This window comes from Leucopleurus acutus, assembly GCF_964270905.1.
Source record: "Leucopleurus acutus genome assembly, chromosome: 18".
NCBI lineage: Eukaryota > Metazoa > Chordata > Mammalia > Artiodactyla > Delphinidae > Leucopleurus > Leucopleurus acutus.
In genome coordinates, this window is record NC_139160.1 from 76,412,049 (window position 1) to 76,434,928 (window position 22,880).

General features: G+C 48.9%; 1 protein-coding gene across 2 annotated transcripts in view; it reads left to right on the plus strand.

Moving 5' to 3' along the window:
* The window catches only part of COL4A2 (collagen type IV alpha 2 chain), a 178,544-nt gene that overhangs the window by 123,696 nt on the left and 31,968 nt on the right, over nucleotides 1–22,880 (plus strand). For both annotated transcript variants that reach the window (XM_082859482.1, XM_082859481.1), the window contains exons 12-22: nucleotides 2,309–2,350; nucleotides 4,497–4,592; nucleotides 6,277–6,312; nucleotides 6,891–6,941; nucleotides 8,071–8,115; nucleotides 10,228–10,281; nucleotides 11,179–11,245; nucleotides 15,234–15,344; nucleotides 15,823–15,972; nucleotides 19,538–19,630; nucleotides 20,802–20,965. In XM_082859482.1, coding sequence (XP_082715608.1) covers nucleotides 2,309–2,350; nucleotides 4,497–4,592; nucleotides 6,277–6,312; nucleotides 6,891–6,941; nucleotides 8,071–8,115; nucleotides 10,228–10,281; nucleotides 11,179–11,245; nucleotides 15,234–15,344; nucleotides 15,823–15,972; nucleotides 19,538–19,630; nucleotides 20,802–20,965 — 909 coding nt within the window. The remainder of the gene's footprint in view (nucleotides 1–2,308; nucleotides 2,351–4,496; nucleotides 4,593–6,276; nucleotides 6,313–6,890; nucleotides 6,942–8,070; nucleotides 8,116–10,227; nucleotides 10,282–11,178; nucleotides 11,246–15,233; nucleotides 15,345–15,822; nucleotides 15,973–19,537; nucleotides 19,631–20,801; nucleotides 20,966–22,880) is intronic.

Consider the following 22,880-nt stretch of genomic DNA (forward strand, 5'->3'; position numbering starts at 1 on the left):
TATAAACTCCAGGGTTAAATCCCGTGATGCACCTGGAAGGTCACATGAAGTCATTAAGTGGATGTATTGAATGGCTTGTTGCTTGCAACTCACATAGCATTCCCGGGGCTACATGAAAGTCCAACTGGTGGTGAATGTTTGATTAGAAACGTAGACTAGAACCAATTAGGGACAGCTCGTGCTTATCCGTGTGCGTTCATTTACAAGAAGGGACGAGATGCCACCAAAGTTGTGTAGGGAGCTGATGGCGCTCTTCTTACCTGGATACAGGTAGGTTGTACCGCAGTGTGATGTCCGCTTCTAGGGTTGTGTTTGGTGAGTTTCAAGCCAGGCTCAGGCCCAACGCTATCCTGTTTTCATCAGAGAAAGATGAGTCAGCTGGCTGGAGCACAGCAAAGTAGGTGGCTTGTTGGAACCTGGTGACAGAATTAGGGTTTAGCGTGACCTGGGAAAGGTAGATAAATGCCCAAGACAAACAGGAGGAGGTTGGCGAGGGGAGTATTTGGTCTAAACTCGACGTGAGTCAGAAATACTGGGCTACCGTTACGAACTTTTCAGAACCATTCTGTGGCCTGCATGTGGCCAAGGACATCTCCCAGCCTGCCCATTCCCAGGCCTGCCCCACGGAAACCCCATCTCTGTGACCGCCTGGGGACCTTGGCTGTCCCCACCTCACCCCCAGCTCCCATCACCTCTGACACAGCTTCCAGCTGCGGCTGGAGCTCATTAGGGCTGCTGTCCCCACCACCGGGCTCCCCACTGTCCGGCAGCCTGGAGCAGGCTGGGAACGGCCCAGCGCCAAGAGAAGCGGATGTAGGACGCGGCGGCTGAGCCCCAAGGTCGCCTCAGATCCCCACTTGGCTGCAGCACAAACAGCCCTCACCCTCCGCCCGGTCACTTCCTGGTGACTTGGACTCCGGCTCGTGAGGCAGGGGGACCTCGGGGTCCCGAGCAAATCGTGTTCTCATCTAGCCTGGCTGCGTTTCTGTGCTTTGATTTCAGCTCCCAGCCAGGTGGGAAAGAAGCAAAGGAAAAGCAAAGATTAATTAAAGGCTTTGTTTTTATTTGCAGAAACTCTCTGGGCATCGGAGGGGGGTGGACAGTGTGGTGCAGAGACAGATCAGATAGCCCCCCCCCCCACAGGATCCTCTGTCTCAATGGGTAGGGGCCCTGGGAAGGAAGCAGAGCTGCTGGGAATCAGAGAACAGAGGACTGACTTACGGCGTCGTGTCCGGTCAGCCCTCCCACGCACGGCAGCTCCATGAATCTGTCAAATACTTACTAGGTCGCCAGCCTAGCTTTGCTTCTTAAGCAAAAAGGAAGATGAAAAGTTTGGCTAAACCCCAAGAACACCATCCCCTAAGATCAGTAAAAGGGTAGGAAATCTTTCTGTGAAATTAGGATTATTTAACCAAAATGAGAAAGTCTGAGGCAGACGAGAGCATGAATCATCATCTTCAAATGTGGGATCCAAGGCAGGAAATGGCTGCTCTCTGAGTCCAGAGGGGCCAGAACCCAAGGAAACGCTCTGCGACCCTAACCTGTAGAGTCGGTATACGCGGGATTAAGAGTCGGGAGGACCTGGGATCAGATCTGAGCTCTACCATTTGTTCGCTGTGAGGCTTTGGTCCAAGGGTATGACACCTTCCCCATCTGTGATGCCCAAGCTCATCGTGTGCTGCAGAGGATTAAAGGAGAGAGAAGCAGTTAGCAGGGGCCCTGGACTGTCAAAGCCCAGGACCACAAGTAGGGAATCAATACTAGGCAACTTCCCGGTCTGCAGGATTTGAACAATAAAATATATTTCAAAAAGCAAATGGCAAAGTGTTCCCAAGGGTGACAGAATAACTGTTCTTACTCCACTATTTTTCAGGTTTTGCTTAAAGTACAAAATACAAATTTCTTAAAAGCACGGCTGTATTAAAACACTATCATTTTTATGAACCGCGGAGTTTTTGTCACTTAAGTTTAATCGTAGTGAATGCTCAGAAGCCACTGTCTGTAACTGATGCCACTTTCTGTAGCTGCTACAGCATCCCGATTTGCTCCTGTTCACTTTATGTGATATCTGGAATGGACTCAAATGTTTATTACGCAGTTTATATGTGGAAATAGCAAAAGAAAAGACGTTACTTCTCCTTTTGTATCAATTAGTTCCTGGGAGCTGAAGCCAGACTATTACGCAAGGATAGTTATCCAGTAATGTTGCAGATACATAGATAATAGGTTTCTTTTTCTAAAAAAAAAAAGTAATTTTATTTCACCGTGATTATTGACTTTAAACTTACAGAAGCCATTTATCTTTCAGGGCAACAGAGGACTTGGTTTTTACGGAGAAAAAGGAGAAAAGGTAAAGGAAACGTAATAGATTGAATTAGGAAATATTGACAGATCATTTTAATGTCTTCGTTTTATGCTCTTATCTTGAGGTGCTCTGCAAACAGACCGTTTGCAAAGGAAACAATCACTGTAAAGTGTCAGGTTACGAAACAGGCGCCAGTGGTGGTTGTGGATCAGTAAGACTGTAGAAGCCCCGGACCTCTGACGCACACGTAACTTCAGCCCTCTTCAGTAGCTAGAAAGTAAAGGCATTTCCCTGTGGTGTCCTCTGAAATGGGGCATCCAGAGGAGATTGAGGAAGACAGCAGCAGACAACGTGGGGCCAGCTCAGGCTGGGGGCGTGGCCGGCTCGATGACCAGGGGGCGTGGCCAGCTCAGGCTGGGGACGTGGCCGGCTTGGGCTGGGCTCAAAGGCAGGAAGGAGGCCACGTGGACTCTTGCAGTTCCCCACGGTGCCAAGGTTCAAAGGCGTCGTGGCCTTTGAGAGGAGCCCCTGAGATCAAGTGTGTGAGAAGCTCAGCTGGGCACCCACGGCCACAAGCAAAGCCTCGCAGAACGCAACCCACTGCATTCACTGCAGAACCTGAGTGCCCACCGCCAAGCGGATTTGTTCCCTTGGCCTCGTTTTTCACTCATTTTCACTTTGCTTCCCATTTTGCTTTTTGACTGAACAGCAGACTCAGTGCAATCCCGTACTGCTCAGGTGTGACAAGGAAAGACTTTCTTCTTTATGTGAATTCCATAGGAAAAAATCACAAGAAAAAAACATTGGAAGATCCAAATTCATAAAAATTGAAACTCCTGTATGATGGAATATAAGACAATAGTAAGATAACGAAGAAAGAAGAAAAGTCTGGGAAGAAATCATCGGGTGGAAAGGAGAATAGTCACATTAGATAGAATGAGAATGAAGTTAATGTCTATAATCCACAAATAATAAAATAGTAATAATAACATCAAGGCCCCCATAGGTAAAGGGGAGATGAACAATGTTAGGTATTTTTTTAGCTGTAATATTAGCAGACATTCAGAATATACTGTGAAGGGCCACGTTCTGCAGCCAATAGCATCATCTCAGTTTGCTCCTGTTCACGTTCTGTGGTATCTAAGCTCAAATCTGTATTATATAGTTTATATGTGAAAATAGCAAAAGAAAAGGCAGTAACTTCCTTTTTGTGTTAATTCCTGGAGGTGAAATCAGCATACTACACAAGGATAGTGGTCCAGTAACGTTACAGATCGAAGGTTTCACCACCTGTGCATCACATGCAAAAGCGTTTCTTGATGATGATAAAAAAGCTAATTAAAGCAGTCCTGAGATATTATGTTTATTAAAGATGCTGCTCTTTATTATATAAAAAAACCCTTAACTGGTGAAGTAGTGGTGAAACTGGACTGGTCTTTCATTTCTTAGGCATTTCTTATGTCTTGGTACCAATCTTAGACAGCAGTAGCATAACACATAGCAGGAAACACCAAGATACTTAGCCTCCAGACCTAGTAATTTCCTTGTATAGAAATTCATCATAAGTAGATAATTCCGCAGAAGCAAATGCAGCCCCAAGTTGTGACCAGCTTGTATGCATAAATTCTAAGTGATTCTTTTTTCTTTCTTTCTTTCTTTATTTTTGGCTGTGTTGGGTCTTCGTTGCTGTTCACAGGCTTTCTCTAGTCTCAGCGAGCGGGGGCTACTCTTTGTTGCGGTGCGTGGGTTTCTCATTGCGGTGGCTTCTCTTGTTGCAGTGCACGGGCTCTAGGCACGCGGGCTTCAGTAGTTGTGGCTCGCAGGCTCTAGAGCACAGGCTCAGTAGTTGTGGCGCATGGGCTTAGTTGCTCTGCGGCGTGTGGGATCTTCCCGGACCAGGGCTTGAACCCGTGTCCCCTGCATCGGCAGGTGGATTCTTAACCACTGCGCCACCAGGGAAGTCCCCTCTAAGTGATTCTTCATGCAAGTAGCAATCAAATAATTTTACCTTACGATTATTTTATTCTATATATGATTTTTATCTTATGATTATAACACTATAAAATTGGTGTACATGTGGTAAGTAATACGCAAAGATGAAAACAGCAGTTTGCGGTGGGATTGTGCTTTTATTCAACCTTGGTCGTGTCTTTTCAATGTAAAGACAGCTGCTTTGCTAAACCATTCACAGGGCGACATGGGACAGCAGGGACCCGGTGGGATTCCACCAGACAACAGTTACGTCGAGAGGCCCAAAAATGACGTGATCCTCCCAGAGCAGTATAAGGTAAAGGGACTTCAGCAAACTTGATGTATTTTCCCAGTTGAACGAAAAACAGGAGGAGAAAAAAAGGTAACTTTCTTTGCTCTTATTCAAACAGTCACATTCAAAGTGGAAAAGCCCTCACCGCCAAATTGGCAAACTATGCATGAAAGCACTGATCACAGTCACACAAGTGTATCAGTACATCACTGTAAATAATAAGGATGAATTTGCAACAGCACGAGAATCCATTTAAAAATCTCAGGTCTGTCTTAAGTCCCTAGTATAGACATAGTTAGTGGTCGGAGCGCAGCTCAATGCCAGGATGTGGAGCGATCTGAACAAATGTATCCGGCAACATAAAACCTACTTTTAGGTAGGTTTTGCCGACGTGGAGCACCATCGTGGGCTTTTTGGATCAAAGTCGGTTTTCTGACTCATAATTTCTGTTCATGTTTTGTTTGATTAAAAGCGTACTCCCGGAGTCTAAATAAAAATCAGCACCCTTCTCTGCCACTCACTCACTCAGACAGACCACTCCCCCTCCCTAAGCCTTCAGGTTCCCTTGCGCCCGAAGCACGGACCTGCTAGAACACTGACCTCACAGGGCTGCAGAGCGGAGCCCCGGGGGAGACACACCGTAACAGGTCACGGGAACCCAAGTAAAGATCCCCAATGTAGAACATGGTTCCTGTCTCTCAAGTATCTGTCAAGGTGGGGCGTGGGTGCCGAGTCACGGGTAGGAGAGTGCAGGCTGGACCCCGGCCATGCTTGAAATCAGTCTGGGCAGCTGCGGCTGTTATGAGCGACGTGACCGTTGATGAAAGTGGCCTGGAGGTGGCTGATGTGAGGCCAGACGGGGCGGTTATGGACCAGTTGAGTTCAGAGCAGGACGTCCCTGGACAACCAGGCAGGAGGGGGGCCTCCACAGAGCCGTCAGGGTGGATCCAGGGACTTTGGCTCCTGGGGGTGACCTGACCATCAGCAAGGTAGAGCCTCTGTCCAGTTCCAGGACAGGAGCCCAGGATGGAGTGAGGCCAGAGCAGATTTGATCCCTGCTGAGATGCTCAAGCGTCTGAATCAGATTTCCTTCATTTTCCACAGCCAGGAGGGGGTAGGTTCTGGGGCTGGGCCCAGCCAGCCTGCAGGGGGCAGTCTTGACCTGCAGGAATCCTGGGTGCTGGCCTAGGACTGATGGGGGAAAGGACCCAACTGGTCACTACATTTCTTTCCCCATTTTAGGCTAAGAGAAGTGGGAAAACTACATCACGTAAAGCTGACATTGCTTTCCAAAGCTTCTCTCGCTCAGGGTTTCAACACGTTCCCAATGAGCCTTGTCGTCAGAGGACCCGCCTAATAATCTTTCACTCAAATGAATGTTATGATTAGGAGCTGTCCCCTGGGCGTGCACCCTCTGCCACTGAGGCCACTAAAGGCAAGTCACGGGCAGAAGAGAGACAGCCTTGCAGTCATACCAAAAATAACACACAATTTCATCTGTATTGTGAAAATCCAGGAGAAATAGCACGTTTTTCCCCTTGAATGTTGAAAAGCTGCAAAAGTTAGGGGTCATTTGTTACAATTCATTTATATTCATTATTTACAGTTTTATAAAATACTTTTCACCTCATATCATAAATCCTGATCAATTTTAAATACTACTGTGCTCGAATTAATGAGCATTTCTTGTCTTTCATATTCTTCACAGGGTGAAAAAGGAAGTGAGGGGGAACCAGGAAGAAAAGTAAGTCGAGGAATAAAGATGCTTCTTCTCACTGGTGGTTCCCAAATTCTCGGTGTTCCCATCATAATGATAGACTGTGTCTGGGTTGTAACAACCTGCAACTTCTGGTTTCCAATCCATTTGTCTACAGCCAGAAAGTATGATCATTTTTTATGCTGTTTTCCAGAAAACAGTTTCAGCATGTCTTCATTCCCCAGTCAACACCAGCTAATCAACACTTTAACTTTAAATGAATCTAAACCCTTTAAAAGAGAAGAAGCCCCATGGAGGGGCTGGGTGGGTTTGGTGGTGGCTTCCCTGCTGGGGTCCAGCCGTGTCATCGCCCTGCCCTCCCTGATCTGGGTCATGCCTGCCCCGTATGCCCAGTCCTCCGGTTGTCACTTACTAGGTGACGATGACAGGTGACATCCTGGGTTGATGGCCATCCAGGCCGACTGCAGACATCCTAGGGCTCCACCGTGTGCAGAGCTGGAGTCGACACACAGGGGCAGGATGGCCAGTGTCGGGGCACTAAGAATGGACCCCTGAGCAGGCAGAGCGTGAATTGGGCGCCCTCAGGTCTCTCTGTTCTCTCCTAGGGCATTTCCATGAAGGGAGAAGAAGGAATCATGGGCTTTTCAGGAGTGCGGGTAAACCATGCCTTCTACGCCAGCCGTTTGCTTTGTATTGTCTGGTTTTTTAAAAGACTTTATTTTTCTTTAATTTTTTATTGAAGTGTAGTTGATGTACTGATACAATGTCATATGTTATAGATCTACAGTATAGTGATGCCCAATTTTCAAAGGTTCCACTCCACTTCGAGTTATTATAAGATATTGGCTAGTTTCCCTGTGTTGTACAATGTATCCTTATAGCTTATTTTATACACAGTAGTTCCTACCTCTTAATCCCGTATGCTTAGGACCACAGCAAAGTTGACCCGGAAGTACAGAGACTTTCCATGCACATCCTTTTGCTCTCCGACACAAAGCTTCCCCTGCTGTCAGCGTCCTGCCCCTCCGTGATCTGTCGGCTACGATCGTGAGCCCGCATTGACTGACACACCATCGTCACCCACTAACTGCAGTTTTTAATACTGTGCACCTCCGCCTGGGCCGGGGGCAGGAGCAGAACTCAAACACATTTCTTCTCGTATAGGCTGAATTGCTCAGTGGTAACAAAAATGTTGGCTGGTTCCAACAAAGAAGTTGACTTCTTGTGGCCCTAAGAGTCCAACAAAAATGCCCCTGGTGGGGTGGAAGGGGTGGGAGTGGGGTGTCTTCTCCCAAGGAAGCTCCGCCACCTGTCGCTCCTGGGCCCGCGGGCAGACGTCCCTCCATCGGCCAGAGCTCAGTCAGCTGGCCACGCCCAGCCCCAGGTGAGCTGGAAACGTGGCAGAGCCAGGAAGAGAGAAAGTGGCCTTGTGGTGACCACTTGGGGGCCACAGCTACTCAGAGGACATGTGTTACAATGTCCAAAAGTAAGAACGAAGGCTCCTGAGAGCAGTGGAGCGCAGGCCTCTTTCCGGCTTTACTGTTTTTACTGTACCGTTGATGGATTTCTCCAAATTTCTTTAAGTGGTGGACAGGATGCGTTCCATGAAAGTGTCCCTAAAATGACCCATCTCCTCTAGGAAAGAAAAGGAGGCTTCAGATGGTTTTGATACTGGCTTAGCAAAGTATTTTACTTTAGTCCACGGCGGGCGCCATAACTGTGCCCTCCGGGAAATGTCACTGCATATTCTGAGCTGTTACCACTTCTGTTTTCTGTTCAACCCAGGGTGCCCCTGGCTTCGATGGTGAGAAAGGTTCACCGGGACAGAAGGTAAGTTTGAGACATGAAATGCAATCTGCTCCAGGCCTGAAGCACCTCGCAAAGGTCACATACGAAGACTGGGGCATCCCAGAAGAAAATGTCCCCAGAGAAAACATTTAAAACTTGCCCACGTTTACAGTAGCAGAAATAATGCTTCCTCCCAGATCATTCTCAAAGCGTAAGCGAGCTCATTTACGTTTTCTCTCGTTTGGCAAAAGCCAGCCCTGGGGTCCTCTCCTTCCGAGCCTCCCGTCACCCGGCCCGCACCGGCCACGGCTCCTGTGGTTTCCAGCCTGCCCCCTCCTCGGTGTCACCACCAGTGTGTCCTGTAGGAAGGTTGCCAACATGGCGGCCACAGGTCCTCCCACATTTTTTATGTATTGATCTCTCACATTTTGGCCCTTCGCTTACCTTCCGTGGTGACCCAAGTTGTTGTTTTTATCCTGTGTTCTATGGACAGATTTTTGGCCATTTTTGTAGGAAGAAAATGGTAGCTGAGAAATGTCTTATAAATCTGCATCAGGCTTAGAAATTGTCTGAATGCTAGCTCAGATGTGCGAGAAAACATAGGAATCGATTTTTTTTAAGTAATGATTTCTTTATTTCACTATTTGCTGTCTTCACTAACTCAGGCAGAGAGTGCGCGGGCCAGCCCTGCCCACCGCAGACCCCCAGCACGCTCCCCAGAGGCGACCCCCGTGCACGTGGGGTGGGTGTTCAAATCAGGGCTTGCACAGGCGGGGCGTGTATTTTTACATGCATGTAACTTAACCAGGAAAAATGAACATTTCATCCCGTTCCGCTGTCCTCCGTTCATGTTTTTCACCCAACGCTTCTCGGGGGCTGTCCCACGTCAGCACAGGTAGCGTTGTTTGAACGGGGCGGTTATGTCGCACTGGACACGGCTCAGTCGGGATGCCTGCTCACCGACTCTGCATTCACTCCAAGCTCCGTCAGGGCTCCCAGACTGTCTCGTGGGATGGCCTCTAAGCAGGAGGTCACTTTTACTATCAGAGAAATTTGCCTTCACTTTCGAATCTTCAGCTCCACCTAGGATGAAAGGAAGTCCATCTAAACCAGAGGCCCAACGCGAAAGCACCAAATTAATCTTAGTTCATTCTAAATAATGTAACTTTCAGCATACGTGCTCCTGGATTTCAAACTATGCAGTACAATAATCAGATGACGTACATGCTTTATCCCATTGGCATTCCGAATTTGGGGGGGGCTTACTGTATATATTCTTTAGCAAGAGGGAATAAATTTCTAGATTTTTTAAAAGCTTTTCATATCTATCCAGATACGATGTGGCTCATAAGGGTAAACTTTGTCTCTCAATCCATATTCAAGAGAATTAGAATGCAATCATTATTAGCATTAGATATTTTTTTTAAGTGAAGAGCAAAAACTTCTAAATGAAAAGGTTTAAGGATTCCAGTTGGTGTTAACTAAAATTGTTCAAAACCCATCTTGGGAGAAGGTTTTAATAGATGGATCAGGCGGCCAACGCCCGACCCCACTGGTCAATCGTGAAATCACAACAGTGGGGGCAGTCGGCACGTGTGACTCAGTGGGAAGGACTCGGGACCCGCCAGGAACAAATCTTGTTGAAAAAAGATGAACCTGAGACTAAGGAGGCCCAAGATCTAACAACTAGTTTAGAGAAAATCTGGGGGATAAAGGAGCACGTTGCACAACTCCACAAGGATGGAGTGGACCAAATCCACCACACAGGGCGTTCACAGTACAAATGACCCAGTTTCCTCAACAGCAGCGACAAAAGGTTCCAAAGTAGAAAGGAAGAGCAAACTGTTATGAATTACAGGCACATTAAGAGACATATCAACCAAATGTCAGATTTTGCCTTTTTTGGAATCCTGATTCAGACAAAGCAACTTTAAAAAGACATGTTTGAGGTTAAAATCGGGGGGGGAATTGAACACAACGTGGGTAGTAGGTGATCTTAACAAACTATTGTTGATTTTATTAGACACAATGGATTGTGGTTACACCTTTAAATTCTATTATTATATAATTATTATATAATTAAAGTATTAAAGTATTAATTTAATTATGTAATTAAATTAAATGATTATAGAGCACTAAACATCTTTCCTGCAGGGAAGCAGAGGACCGGATGGTTACCAAGGCCCTGATGGATACCCAGGACCCAAGGTGGGCTCAGTTTTCATCTGAATTGGGATGACTTCCCCTTATTTCCCTTGGGTGGTGCTCTGATCACCTCCTAAACACCCTGTTGGAGAAGGAGGCCTCCTCCATCCCGTATCGTGTAACTGATCGCACGACACCTGGCACTGAGAGAGGAGGTGGACGTTCACCTATGAGTCACCTGTGTCTCGGCCTCAGGGTGCTGCGTGCCACATGGGGCCACGTAGAGGTGTCAGTGGGGACCTGCACCCGGAGCAGAGTGAACCAGGGGGCTGAGAGACACAGGCACCGTAGTAACAACTGGTTCCCGCGGGGGACACGAATGACTTGTTTGAATAATCCCACGGGCGGGCAGGGAGGTTGAGGACCGGGGGGTGCAGCTGCTCCAGCTGGTGGGGGAACTAGCTGGGTTGGGGGGCTAAAGCTGGTGAGGATGGAGGGGACTCACAGTCAGGCCTTCCGGGCCCCATGAGGCTCACGGACGTCAAGGCAGCTCATGGAATTTTAGGTCTCACTGTCCAGACGGTATTGGATCAGGTGCCGTCACACCACCCCAGCTCAGCCCCATGGGCAGCTCAGGTGCAGTCATCAACACAGAGGAGTCTGCCCTGAGGAAGGCGGTCACCTGGCCACTTCCAGAGTTTGACAAGGGTCTCAGAGTGAGGTGAGCACCGGCCCACCTGTTCTCTCCTGGTGTGTCCAGCTGGTGGCTGGGATGCCCGGACTTATCAGTGCAGCATCGTGGACGTGGAGCCCGGACACCGTCCATGGTTCTGTGACTCAGAACAGCCTCCGCTGGGCTCATGGTTGCTTTCAGTTCTGTTCTTTGGAAACAGGTATAGTGTCCAAAACTCCAAAAGGCCAGCCTCAACGTTCTTTTGTTTTCCTCTTTTCTCTCTCCAGGGAGAAATGGGTGAACCAGGCCCCCCCGGCCCACCAGCCTACTCCCCACATCCTTCCCTGGACAAAGGTCTGTATGCCACTTGTCCTGCTTTCTCGTCTGTTGTGGACACAGAGCCATGACCTTGTGAGATTTTCTTAGCAAAACAAAACAAAGCAAAAAAAGAAAAGTGTTTACGCGTTAATGTTTAGCCCTTAAACGTTGGGGGTCTCAGTCTTGTGGACCCTCCCTCCCTCGTGGCTTAAGCGGGGTGTCCCGGAGAGACCCCCAGTTTGCCTCTGGCTGAGAGAGTGCTCACCACTTTCCTCCGCTGGGAAAGGCTTTCATTTCCACATACCTTGTGCAGGTTCTGGTTCTGCCACCTGCAGCATCGCTATAGAAACCCAGCCCTCGTGCCCGCCAGGCCTCCATGGGCACCGTCCCAGCCACTTCTCTGGTTTCTGGTCCAAACGCACCAAGATGCTTACGCCCCCCGCTCACCAGTCCGGAGCCTGGGATTAATCACGGTCCATAGTTTGGAAACAGTCACAGCCTTTTAAACTTCAAAGAACTAAACCTCCAGGCATTTGCACCTGAGCTCGTACAGGAAAATGATCCCATGGTCACAGTTGACCCCTGAGTGTCAGTGAGGGATTCTGCACATGTTGTGGCTGTGCTGTCCTTGTTAGTTTAGCTCAGCCTCCCATCGGCACGATCTATTAAAATATAATTCTAGTCCTGCGCTTAGAGCAATGGTGTGTGAACCTTTTTGAATGTGCGTCCTTCTAGGTTTAAAAGAAAGTGTTTTCAGCACCCCTCCAAGTAATAGGATGAGTATTTATTTATGGATAATTTATCCATGACACAGGATGTTCCCTGAGGTCAGAGATTTTAGCCTGTGTGGTCACTACTGTATCCTCAGCTCTAGAACAGTCCAGGCACATGGTAGTTGCTCAGTAAATGTTTACCTGAATGACTGAATACTGCATGTGCTAAAACGTGTACATCAGATAGGGATGTTAAAGGGTGAGATTTTTTTTAAATGAAGATGCTCAAATGTTTCCTTCCTGTACCCAGTAGGTCATCTGTCTCACCCTATTATCTATGTCCAGGGGTCAGGGACTAACCTTCCTGCTTAGGTGTGAACCATCTGCTGGTTTAATACCTTTGCATGTCTTCATCCAACGATGGGGAAACTATAGACAGAGCGAGGACAAGGACGAGGCCAGGTGGGGTCCACTAGAGGTCTCTCTCCAGGGTGACATCAAACCATCGATGAGTATATTTCAAATAAACTCAAACCTGGGAGTCCACACCACTGTGGAGCCAGCTTCCCGTCCTTCTCTGGGGAGCCCAACACGTCTGGCAAGCCGGAAACCCCAGGGACCCGACGTGAGGTTGACTTACTGTTGGTGATTTTGGTGAAATGGAAATCATGTCTTTGAGACTTCGGGAACTTAATTTTTTTTTATTTTGCAACCCACTTTTTTAAAATTCATTTTTTGTCTTGAATGAAAGATTCTTTAAATTCTATAATGCTTTACAGTTTTCAAAAGTTTCACACACATGATTTCATATACTCCCTCAATAACCCTTTTGTCCCCCTATCCCTATATGGCCCCTCCTCCCTTCCCTCGCCCCACTAGTAACCACTGGTTTGTTCTCTAGATCTGTGTCTCTGCTTCTTTTTTGTTATATTCACTAGTCGGTCGTATATTTTAGATTCCATATATAAGTGATATCATACAGTATTTGTCTTTCTCGGTCTGACTTATTTCACATAGCATAATGCCCTCCAAGTCCAGCCATGTTGCTGCAAATGGCATTATTTCATTCTTTTTATGGCTGAGTAGTGTTCCATTGTATATATGTACCACATCTTCTTTATCCATAAATCTGTTGATGGGCACTTGGGTTGCTTCCGTACCTTGACTATTGTAAATAGCGCCACAGTGAACACTGGGGTACACGTGTCTTTTTGAATTAGTGTGCTTTGTTTTTTTGAATATATACCCAGGAGTGGGATTGCTGGGTCTTATGGTAATTCTATTTTTAGTTTTTTGAGAAACCTCCATGCTGTTCTCCATAGTGGTTGCATCAGTTTACATTCCCACCAACAATGTAGGAGGGTTCCCTTTTCTCCACATCTTTGCCCACATTTGTTATTTGTAGACTTTTTGATGATGGCCATTCTGACATGTGTGAGGTGATACTGGGAACACAGTTTTTAAAATTAACATTGGTGATGTCTCGTCTCCTTTGCACTCATCAGAAAGCTCCCTGACTGAGAGCCCAGAATGCATTCAGCTCCCCTCACCACCCTGCATTCCTGGAAGCCACACCGGGACAGTGGGTGGTCAAATTTCCTTTTCCCCAAGTGCAGGGTGAGAAAGTCAGCAGCCACCCTCCTTGCCTCTTACAGCGGAGTTCCTGCGTCTTAGGTGAGCTGGAAGGCTGACCAAGCTCCAGGGCTCCTTGGAGTGAGAGGTTGACTCATGAGCAGATTCTGTCATGGAAGAGAGGAAAATACACGTACCTCTCACCAGGCAGCACTGTGGGAGCTTTGTCAAAACGCAAAGGAGTCGAAGAGCTTTGCATTGAAAAAAATGATTGCAAACTGTAACTAGAAAGTGACCTTGCTCTCTTCCCAAACACTTGAGAAGATCTGTGGTTTTCAATTTTATTTGGTCTCTTTTTATTGTCATGGTAATGGCTAACATTTGTGTGGTGCTTACTGAGCACACGCCAGGCAATGAAGCAAGTTGTTCTAATTTGCACCGGTCCATTGATTTACTCCTTGTAAAGACCCTTTGAGATGGGGGCTGGCATGGGCCGCACTGTACTGATGGAGAAATTGAGGCACGGAGAAGTTAGGTAACTCGCCCCAGATCATGTACGTAGCAAGCAAAGGAGCAGGACTCAGACCCGGGCCACCCCTGTTCAGAGCCCAGCCCTCCGTCCCCTCTGCAGGCAGCCGAGCCCAGCACAGGGACGCAGACTCACATGTTCCACCCCTTAAAAACACGTCTAGCATGAGGCCCAGCGAATCCCTTCTTATCTTAAGGACTTTCTCTTAAGATTAAAACATTAAAGATCACATAGTGATGTGATCTCTCCTAACAATTACTAATCGCTGTACCATGAAACATCATACTCCCTCCACTTTCCCAATTGTAGACCAGAAAAACACGCTATGCAGTAAAGCCTTGCTATTTACACAGCCAGGGAGCATAGCAAAGCCCCTTGGCATTTATTTATTTAGGGAAAAGGTCTGTAAGAATCTTCACGTCTACCATTCATCCAGCAAACAGCAATGATAAGCTGATCCGGGCAAGAGCTGGGGCTCAGGGGAAGAGGGGTTCAGAGAGAGCTGGCCCCCGTCGCCCCCCAGCTCCCCCCGTGGTGCCTGGTGCAGGAGGCTCCAAACTGTCTCATTCGTTCTTCATTCCCACTGACTCAGCTGTTATGCAACCTGATTTTCCACGACCCTCTTCACCCGTACCCCACCCACCCCCCGTGTCCTGCTCCGTGCTCACGTGCTTCACTTGGGCTGATGTCCTCTGTGGACGTCCTTCCCCTGACCATCCTCTGCCCTCCCCTCCCCTGTCATCTGTCTCCATCAGCTGTCAGCTTACCTTCTCATGAAGCCTCACCCCTCTGTGACATTGGGGCTGTCATACCATCTGTACACGTGCTGTTACGGGAATCAAATGTCAGCCAAGTGTGTAACGCTGAGTCTGCACACTCAAGAGCTCAAAAATACTGTCCACTTCTATTATTCTCATTCTCTGTGGTCCCTCCATGTCAGATTTGCCCCCAAATAATCCTCCCCTCCTTTGAAACCTCTCTGTATCTCTTTGGCGTTCTGTTCCTCTCTTGTTTTATAACATTTATAGGGATCTTTTATCAGTCCTCTTTGGTTGAAAATGAGCTCCTTGAAAGCAGGGGCCACCATAGATGAAACATTTAGACACCGCCGGCCTCGTGCGATGGACAGAATATCAGTAAATATACGTTCAGCAGAACAGTGAACATCTGCCTTGAGTCCTGGACAACAGTCTTGCTGTCTCGGTTCCAGGTGCCAGAGGGGACCCAGGATTCCACGGAGCACCCGGGGACCCAGGAGCCCGGGGGGAGCCTGGAGACCTCGGCTTGCCAGGCCTGCCTGGTACATCCATCGGAGATGAAGGTAATGTGCTTCCGCGGCATCGAAACTGAGACGTCCCCGCGGGTCTCACACAAACCCCCGCCCCTCGCTGGCTGCACGGCCCCCCAGTCGGCGCTCTGTCTCATAGGCCGGCCCAGCAGCTCTAATGCATCTCGAATACGTGTTGGGATGTCGTCACAGAACCACGCACCTGTGACAGTGCCTCCCTCACTAGGTCGGAGGTGTGCTGACGATACCTCACTTGATTCTGTCACTTGGCCAGGAAGAGCACGGGCGTCGTCCAGTGTTATAACAACTCTCGGTCCGTCGTCTGGGGGCCAGGAGAGGGGCTTCTTCAAGTGGAAAGATAGTGATGAAATATACCAGCGGCGTTGCCCTTTAAGTCACTGACGGGACTGTAAACCACTGGCCCAGCTGGGGGCCTCCCGGGGCGGGAACGCTGGCGCAGCAGATGAATCTCAGAGGTCTCACGCTGCTGTGATTGCTGTTGGATTTTCAGATGAGAAGAGAGGCTTACCAGGCGAGATGGGACCCAAAGGCTTCACAGGAGAGCAGGGCATCCCCGCCCTGTACCCCGGCCTGCCGGGAGCTGACGGAAGGCCAGGGCTCCGAGGTCCCCCAGGGTTCCCGGGACCACCTGGCCCAGACGGTAAGTGGAGGGAAACTCAAGGGAGGTCGTGCCAGTGTCCAGACAAAGCCTGGCCCCGGTTGGATTTTCACTTGGGATTTTCTTGTAAATAATTCCGTGAACTAGGCAGTGGGCAGTGAGAGAGTGTGGCGGGCGCTCTGGGGTGCAGGCAGGAGAGGCCCACCCTGACAAACAGCCTCTCCCCTGGGTTAACCAACGCGATAGGCAGCCTTGGTGACCTGGGCCCCCGAGGAGCCAGAGCTACAGCTAAACAGGTGACGATGCTTCGCACCAGGAGTGGCTGCACCACCTGTAACGGGACGTGGCAGCCCTTCGCGGGGCCCAGACGGAAGACGCTGAGAGTCTACAGACTGGACAGGCACGGCGTCTGGACCCTCATGCCGTCGGGCACAAAACTGAGTTTCCAGGTTCTGATGCAACCGTGGCTCATCTTTCAGCTGAGCTCCAAGGAGGCTTGCCCTCCAAAACAGTTATTCTCTCAGCTTCCAGCTTCAGGGTTATGCTTTGAACATCGTAAAATCGAACTAAAAAAGAGGTCACTATTTCTGTCTCTGCGACAGGGACACAATTCAGCATCTTCTTTTCAAAATATTTGACTTTTCATTCCTGACATCACCCCCGCTCATCTCTGACAGATTCCTCTCTTCACATGTGCTAATGGATAGTGTGTGAGTTCAGTGAAAGGTAGATCACCCAGGCTTTCCTTGCTTTCAGAAACCAGCCTCTTATTGCTGTCTCTTTAGAAGGAAAACTGTTGGAGGCATGAGAAGCACATCAGTACGTGCTCCTGCCACTAAAAATTCAGCAGTCACTTCTCTGTCGTCTTCCGCGTTAAATTTTAAGCTACTAAGGCTCTACGTTCCCAATTTTCCTTCAACTGCAAAAAGCAGATTCTCACATTCTTTTGAAAAATTCGGGGTGCAGATATTTCCCTGGAATTTGCCAAATACTTTGAGCACTGTTATCACTAATCTTTTTTATTATCCTGGCAGTAATATTTATTACTGCGGCATCTGTGATGATGGCTAAGTTTCTGTGAACATTACATATCCTGAGTAAATGGTATCTGTTGAGTTTTCCTTTTTTGGCAACAGAACATGATGTGTTAAAAATAAAAGCATAAAAATACAGCCTCTTCAAAAGACTGTGATTGAAGGCTATAACCTTGCCATCATTCCTGTAACTAAATTCCATTTTGATAGACACAAACACATACCATCTGGCTTTGTAAGTCTTGCTTAAGTAAATCTATGATTTACCAATGTAAGTCATCTGTAAACAAATTAACTAATTTCCGGTCCATGTGGTTAACTGAAGGGAGAATTTATAAAACAGATGGAATGGTGTCTGATACGTTTTTTCAACTTCAGTTCTCCTTGAAATGTTTATTTTATCTATGGGACACATTGCTCCCAAATCACTTTTTTAAGAGCGATCTCTTGTACAAAAAGTAGCCAACCTTAACGGCCTTTTAAATATTTCTGTGTAGAGTCATAATTTAACATCCATGACCTTGAGTCCCAAAGAGTTCTTCAGCGCTTTCCCTGGAATGAAACCGTTGGCTTCTTTTCTTGTTAACTGCATTTCACTCAGTTTTATGTGTTGCTACTGATGGAAACCAGAATTTTTACTCTTTTTCCGCTCCAGCAAGATCAAACCGTGAAGCCAGTTTTCTTTCTGAGCTAAACGTTTTGCTTACGTCCAGTTCAGCTCAGGTAACTGAGTCGACTGCCGGGGCTCTAGAGTAAGTCAAACTACTGCCAGGTTTATTACGGCCACTGACCTCCTCAGGAAAATCATGTTGGAAACATCACAGAGGTGCACTGCTATTCTTTTTTTGTTTTTTGTTTTCATCAGGAGGAGCTTTATTTTTTTTAATTAATTTTTATTGGACTATGGTTGCTTTATAGTGTTGTGTCAGCCTCCACTGCACAACAAAATGAAGCAGCCGTACGCATACAGATATCCCCTCCCTTTCGGACTGCCCTCCCATTTAGGTTACCACAGTGCATTAGGAAGAGTTCCCTGGCACAGTGCTATTCTTAAGGACTTGCTTGAAATTATGAATTTACCAGATGAAGAAAAAAGCAGTGTAGGAAGGAGGGAGGATGGAACCTTAAGATGGCCCAAAACTGCCTTTTCTGTCTAGATTTGCAAACGCTGTGAAGCACACCCACAATGTCTTCGTCTCAGATTTTAAAAGCCAACATCCCTGGAGTATCTGTGATTAAATAACTACCTGTAATACTAGCTTCTCCTAACATATCAGGAGACCATGGAAACATAGCATAAAGCCCTCAGTCCACCGCTAGGCTGACATGCTGGTGACCTGGTCACCAGTGACCTATGCAGCCACATCCTGGGCACCATTTGCTCTGTCAGCAGCCTCCCAGCGGTACAGGGGGCAGCCAGCACCCCACACACACACTCTCTTCTCCAGCGCCCCCCCCCCGCCGCACCTTGTCATCTCTCCCCTTCTTTTTGCGGCTCCTTTGCTAGGTCTTCCTTCTTCCCCCTCCACCATCCCATGGGCAATGGAGCTCCTGTCTGTGTCTCTCTATCTAGCACGCTCCTGCATTCACAGGAATTTGAACACCAGTTAGGTGCCAGCTCTCCCTGTGTCCCTAGCCCAGTTCAGTATGCTGAGCTGCAAACTCATCCCAACTGTTAACTGGACACCTCGTCACCACTGTGTGTCTCACGGGCATCTCCAAATTTGCATGCCCCAAACCGAACTCTGGGTCTCCCCTCCCCAGCTCCCCACCCAGCATGGTCCCCTCCTGGGCCTCAACCCATCTCTACATACCCCGGAGCTCGGGCCAGAGCCCTGGGAGTCAATACCCAGCAGTGCTGCTTCCCAGGAATGTGCAGCCCAGTTCCCACCACGAGATGGCGCTCTGCTCAAGTGGGACACGGAGCGTTTTGTGGGCTTTTAGAGTCTCTTTCTTACACCCTCACCCGGATGTCCCTGCTTGGAATTATCAGAGCCCTGCACGTGGTGAAAGGATGCCTGAAGTACCGTGATCCTAGTGATGGGGGTGGGAGAATCACAAGTTATCTACATGGTTACGTGTGTGCACCCAAAGGAGTGAAAGAGGAAAGATGGTGGGGTCTGGGGGCAGGGGCGTGCACAGGTGCTCGCGTGTTCCAGAGGAGAGGACAGAACTGGGGAAGCCGGTTCATTTTAACATCTTTTACTGTTTGGGTTTTCTGTCATTCTGGGAACCAGAAGTTGCAGTAGTCTTAGGACCCAAGTCGAAGTAAAACACGTGGTTAAAAAAACCTGAAGTCTTCTTTGGACTCAGTGTTTCTGAAAAGTAAAGATTTCTATTTCTAGACTTTAATGGAAAAACTAAAATCACAGGCGTTCACATGTGTTTCCAATCCCGGAAGCAATGGCCACAAAAAAATAAAGGCTCCGTGTCTTTCTGCGAGTAGTTGGGATGGAGTTGGAATGGGGGCCATTTTCTGTTGGGAGACTCGGCTGTAACCCTTCCCACACGGGGTCGGGGCATACGGGGTCCTGGGCTGTGCTAACGTGCCGTCCTGTGGGTTTTCTCCTCAGGTTTCCTTTTCGGCCTTAAAGGAGCAGAGGGCAGGGTGGGCTACCCTGGACCTTCTGGTTTCCCCGGGGCTCGCGGACAGAAAGGATGGAAAGGTGAGGAGTCCGGGAACAGCAGGGGGCGGGGCGCTGCTTGGCCCTCCTGAGTCCAGCTCACCCTTCACTGGTTCCAAGAAGAGGATGAGCCCCTGCTTCCCCCCAGCCCCCTCCCTGCCAGGGCCCTCACACTGGGGGGCGGCGTCTCCTCGTTTTCCGCACACCCAGCTCTCAGCTGGCTCTCCCGTCTCTGTTCTGTCTGCCACGTTCATCACTGAACTTTCAGGCAACACGGGGCCCAACATGGGACAGAAAAGATGCACGGTGGCTTCTTAGACTGAATTCAGATGACTCATCCGAGCCCTCGGCTCCAAGAAAATGTAACAAGTGTTTGCAGAGGGCTGTAGGGTCGTCATCTGGTTTGGTCCTAACCCGCCTCCCCGAGTTAGGGATGCGTCAGCAGCAAGGCGGTGGCAAAGCAAGACGTGACCTGCCCAGGTGGGGCGGACGCTGGTGGGAACGAGCTGTGCTTGCTTTCCTCTCCCTGCTTCGCCTGGGGGACCCCACCTCTCCAGGCAAGGGCTGCCTGTGGGGACCTCGGGGGGGGCCTGTTCGGCTCGCCCATCCCTGGGCATCCCGGGTTTTAACCGCCGGACCTCTGCGGCACGCGTGGAGCTGTGGGCGGTGCAGGGGTCCGGCGTCGTGGATGAGCTGGGCAGCTCGGCACCCCCGGGCCATCACGTTTCCCTTTGCGCCCTGGGAGCCAAGCCGATCACCATCCTCCAGCTCGGCCCTCCCCTGCCCCCGCGCTCCCTGGGTCCAGCCAGCAAGACAGAAAAAGGGAGGGCACGTATTTCTTCCCTCCGCACCAGGACCTTGGGCTCCAAGCCCGCAGCTGCTGCCAGGCCGCCCTCTCTCCGGCTCCCCTTCACCCTGGACCTTCCTGCCCTCCCCCCGAGGCCCCTGCGGTGGCTTCTCAGAACTCCTGTCGCTGAGTCCCCAACTCCGCCCACACCTCCGTCAACGTCCTGTTCTTTACGTATCTGCATCTCACGCTCCTTGTCTAAGAATGAGAGGGAGTGAGGACCAGAGTAGGCGTGTCCTGCGGTGGCCACGCCCCCAGCCAAGCCCTCACCCCCTTGCCCTCCTGTCCCCTGCAGAGCCAACAGGAGGGTCGTACACGTGCTTCACGAGCAAATAACAAGTCCCTCTCTCTCCACCCACGTTGCAGGCGATGCCGGCGACTGTCAATGTGCAGAGGGTGACCAGTTCATTGGGGGTCTTCCGGGGCCACCAGGACCCAAGGGCTTTCCCGGCACCAATGGGGAACCAGGGAGGAAAGGCAGCCCGGGAGACCCCGGACAGCACGGCATACCCGGGTTCCCAGGATTCAAGGTGAGAGACCAGTTGTACCACGAAGCCGATAAGACGACCTTGACGCCCGGCCCCATTTCCCCATTCCCGGCTTTTATTTATTGAATTAATACAGCTTCAGACCAGCAACACTTACGCACCCAGTGTGACATTCAAAAAAGCCACGTATTCCAAGAGGAGCTTTAAAGCTTTTCCTGGTGGGAATGTGAAATGGGGCAGGCACTGTGGAAAAGTGATGCTTCCTCAAAAAAGTCAAACACAGGGAATTCCCTGGCAGTCCGCTGGTTAGGACTCCGTGCTCTCACTGCCTAGGGCCCGGGTTCAATCCCTAGTTGAGGAACTAAAATCCCACAAGCCATACAGCGCAGCCAACAAAGTTTTAAAAAGTCAAACATGGAGGTGTTGTGTGACCCAGAAAGTCCCCTCCCAGTACAGACCCAGGAGCACTGAAAACACGTGACCACACCAAACTCGAGCATTAAGCTCACAGCAGCATTCACGACACCAGCCGGAAAGTAGAAGAAACCCAAATGCCCATAAATGGATCAATGAAACGTAGCATACCCACCCGATGGGCCATTATTCAGCCATCAAAGGGGATGAAGTGCTGACACGTGCTACAGTGCGGTGCCCTCAGAAACGTTATGCTAAGTGACACAATACACAAAGGAACAGACGCCATACGATGCTATTTGTATGAAGTGTCCAGAAGAGGCATCTTGAGACCAAGTAGCTTGGTTGCCTGGGGAGGGGGGGGGGGGGGATGCGAGTGACTGTTTCTTTCTGGGGTGATGAAAATGGTCTGGATTTAGGTAATAGTGATGGTTGCAGAACCTCGTGAAAATACAAAAAAAAAACCAAAAACACTGAATTGTATGCTTTAAAATGGTTAATCTTACAGCGTGTGAATTATATCTCAAAAAAAGCAACCCTTCTAGCATTTTGAATGCAAAGCTACACACCACGTACTGTGTATTCACCCCTTCAGATTTAGTATAGGACGATTTAGCATTTTGTTTTGTTTTGTTTTGTTTTGTTTTGTTTGTTTTTGCGGTACGCGGGCCTCTCACCGCTGTGGCCTCTCCCGTTGCGGAGCACAGGCTCCGGACGCGCAGGCTCAGCGGCCATGGCTCACGGGCCCAGCCGCTCCGCGGCACATGGGATCCCCCCAGACCGGGGCACGAACCCGTGTCCCCCGCATCGGCAGGCAGACCTCCAACCAGTGCGCCACCAGGGAAGCCCCGATTTAGCATTTTAATAAAGGCTCCCTTAACTTGATAAAAAGTGAGACTTCCAGGTATATCATGAATTTGGTTTGGATGAACGAATGACATTTTCTGGATTCCAGCTAAGTGGGCTTTACTTCACACCTGAGGAAAAGATCATCTTGAGTAGATCTTTCATCGTGGCAGGTTTTAACTGACCAAGGATCTCAAAGCAAATTTCAGATGAAGGCAAAGAAACTATATTTTTTATTTATTTTTACTTAAAAAGAGAGCTGCAAGAGATTTATAAAATGAAAAGTCTATCATTTTATATATTCAGCAATAGAGGAAAGTTTGCTCAGGACACTTGGCCAGGGACGGTTAGAACAATCTGGCTTCATGTCCAGATGCAGGGGAGTTGCAGCCACTCAGAGCTGTCGGTGCAGAGGCTCATGACTCATAACTGCTTCGTGTCGCGGGAGCTTTGCAGGTGAAAATGAGGTCCACGGCACCTCTCCATTCTCTGAGACTTCTCAGAGAAATAGTTTTATCCAACTGAACATAATAGATGCTACATTTCCTCCTACTTTAAAAATGACACCGTCTCCAAATCATGGCTGAGCATGTAGAAATGGCTCAGGTATTCAGAAAAAGTGTACGTAGTGAGAATCCAAACTGAATAATGGCAGAACTGGTAAGACCTTCAGTTATTTATAAAATGATGGAATATT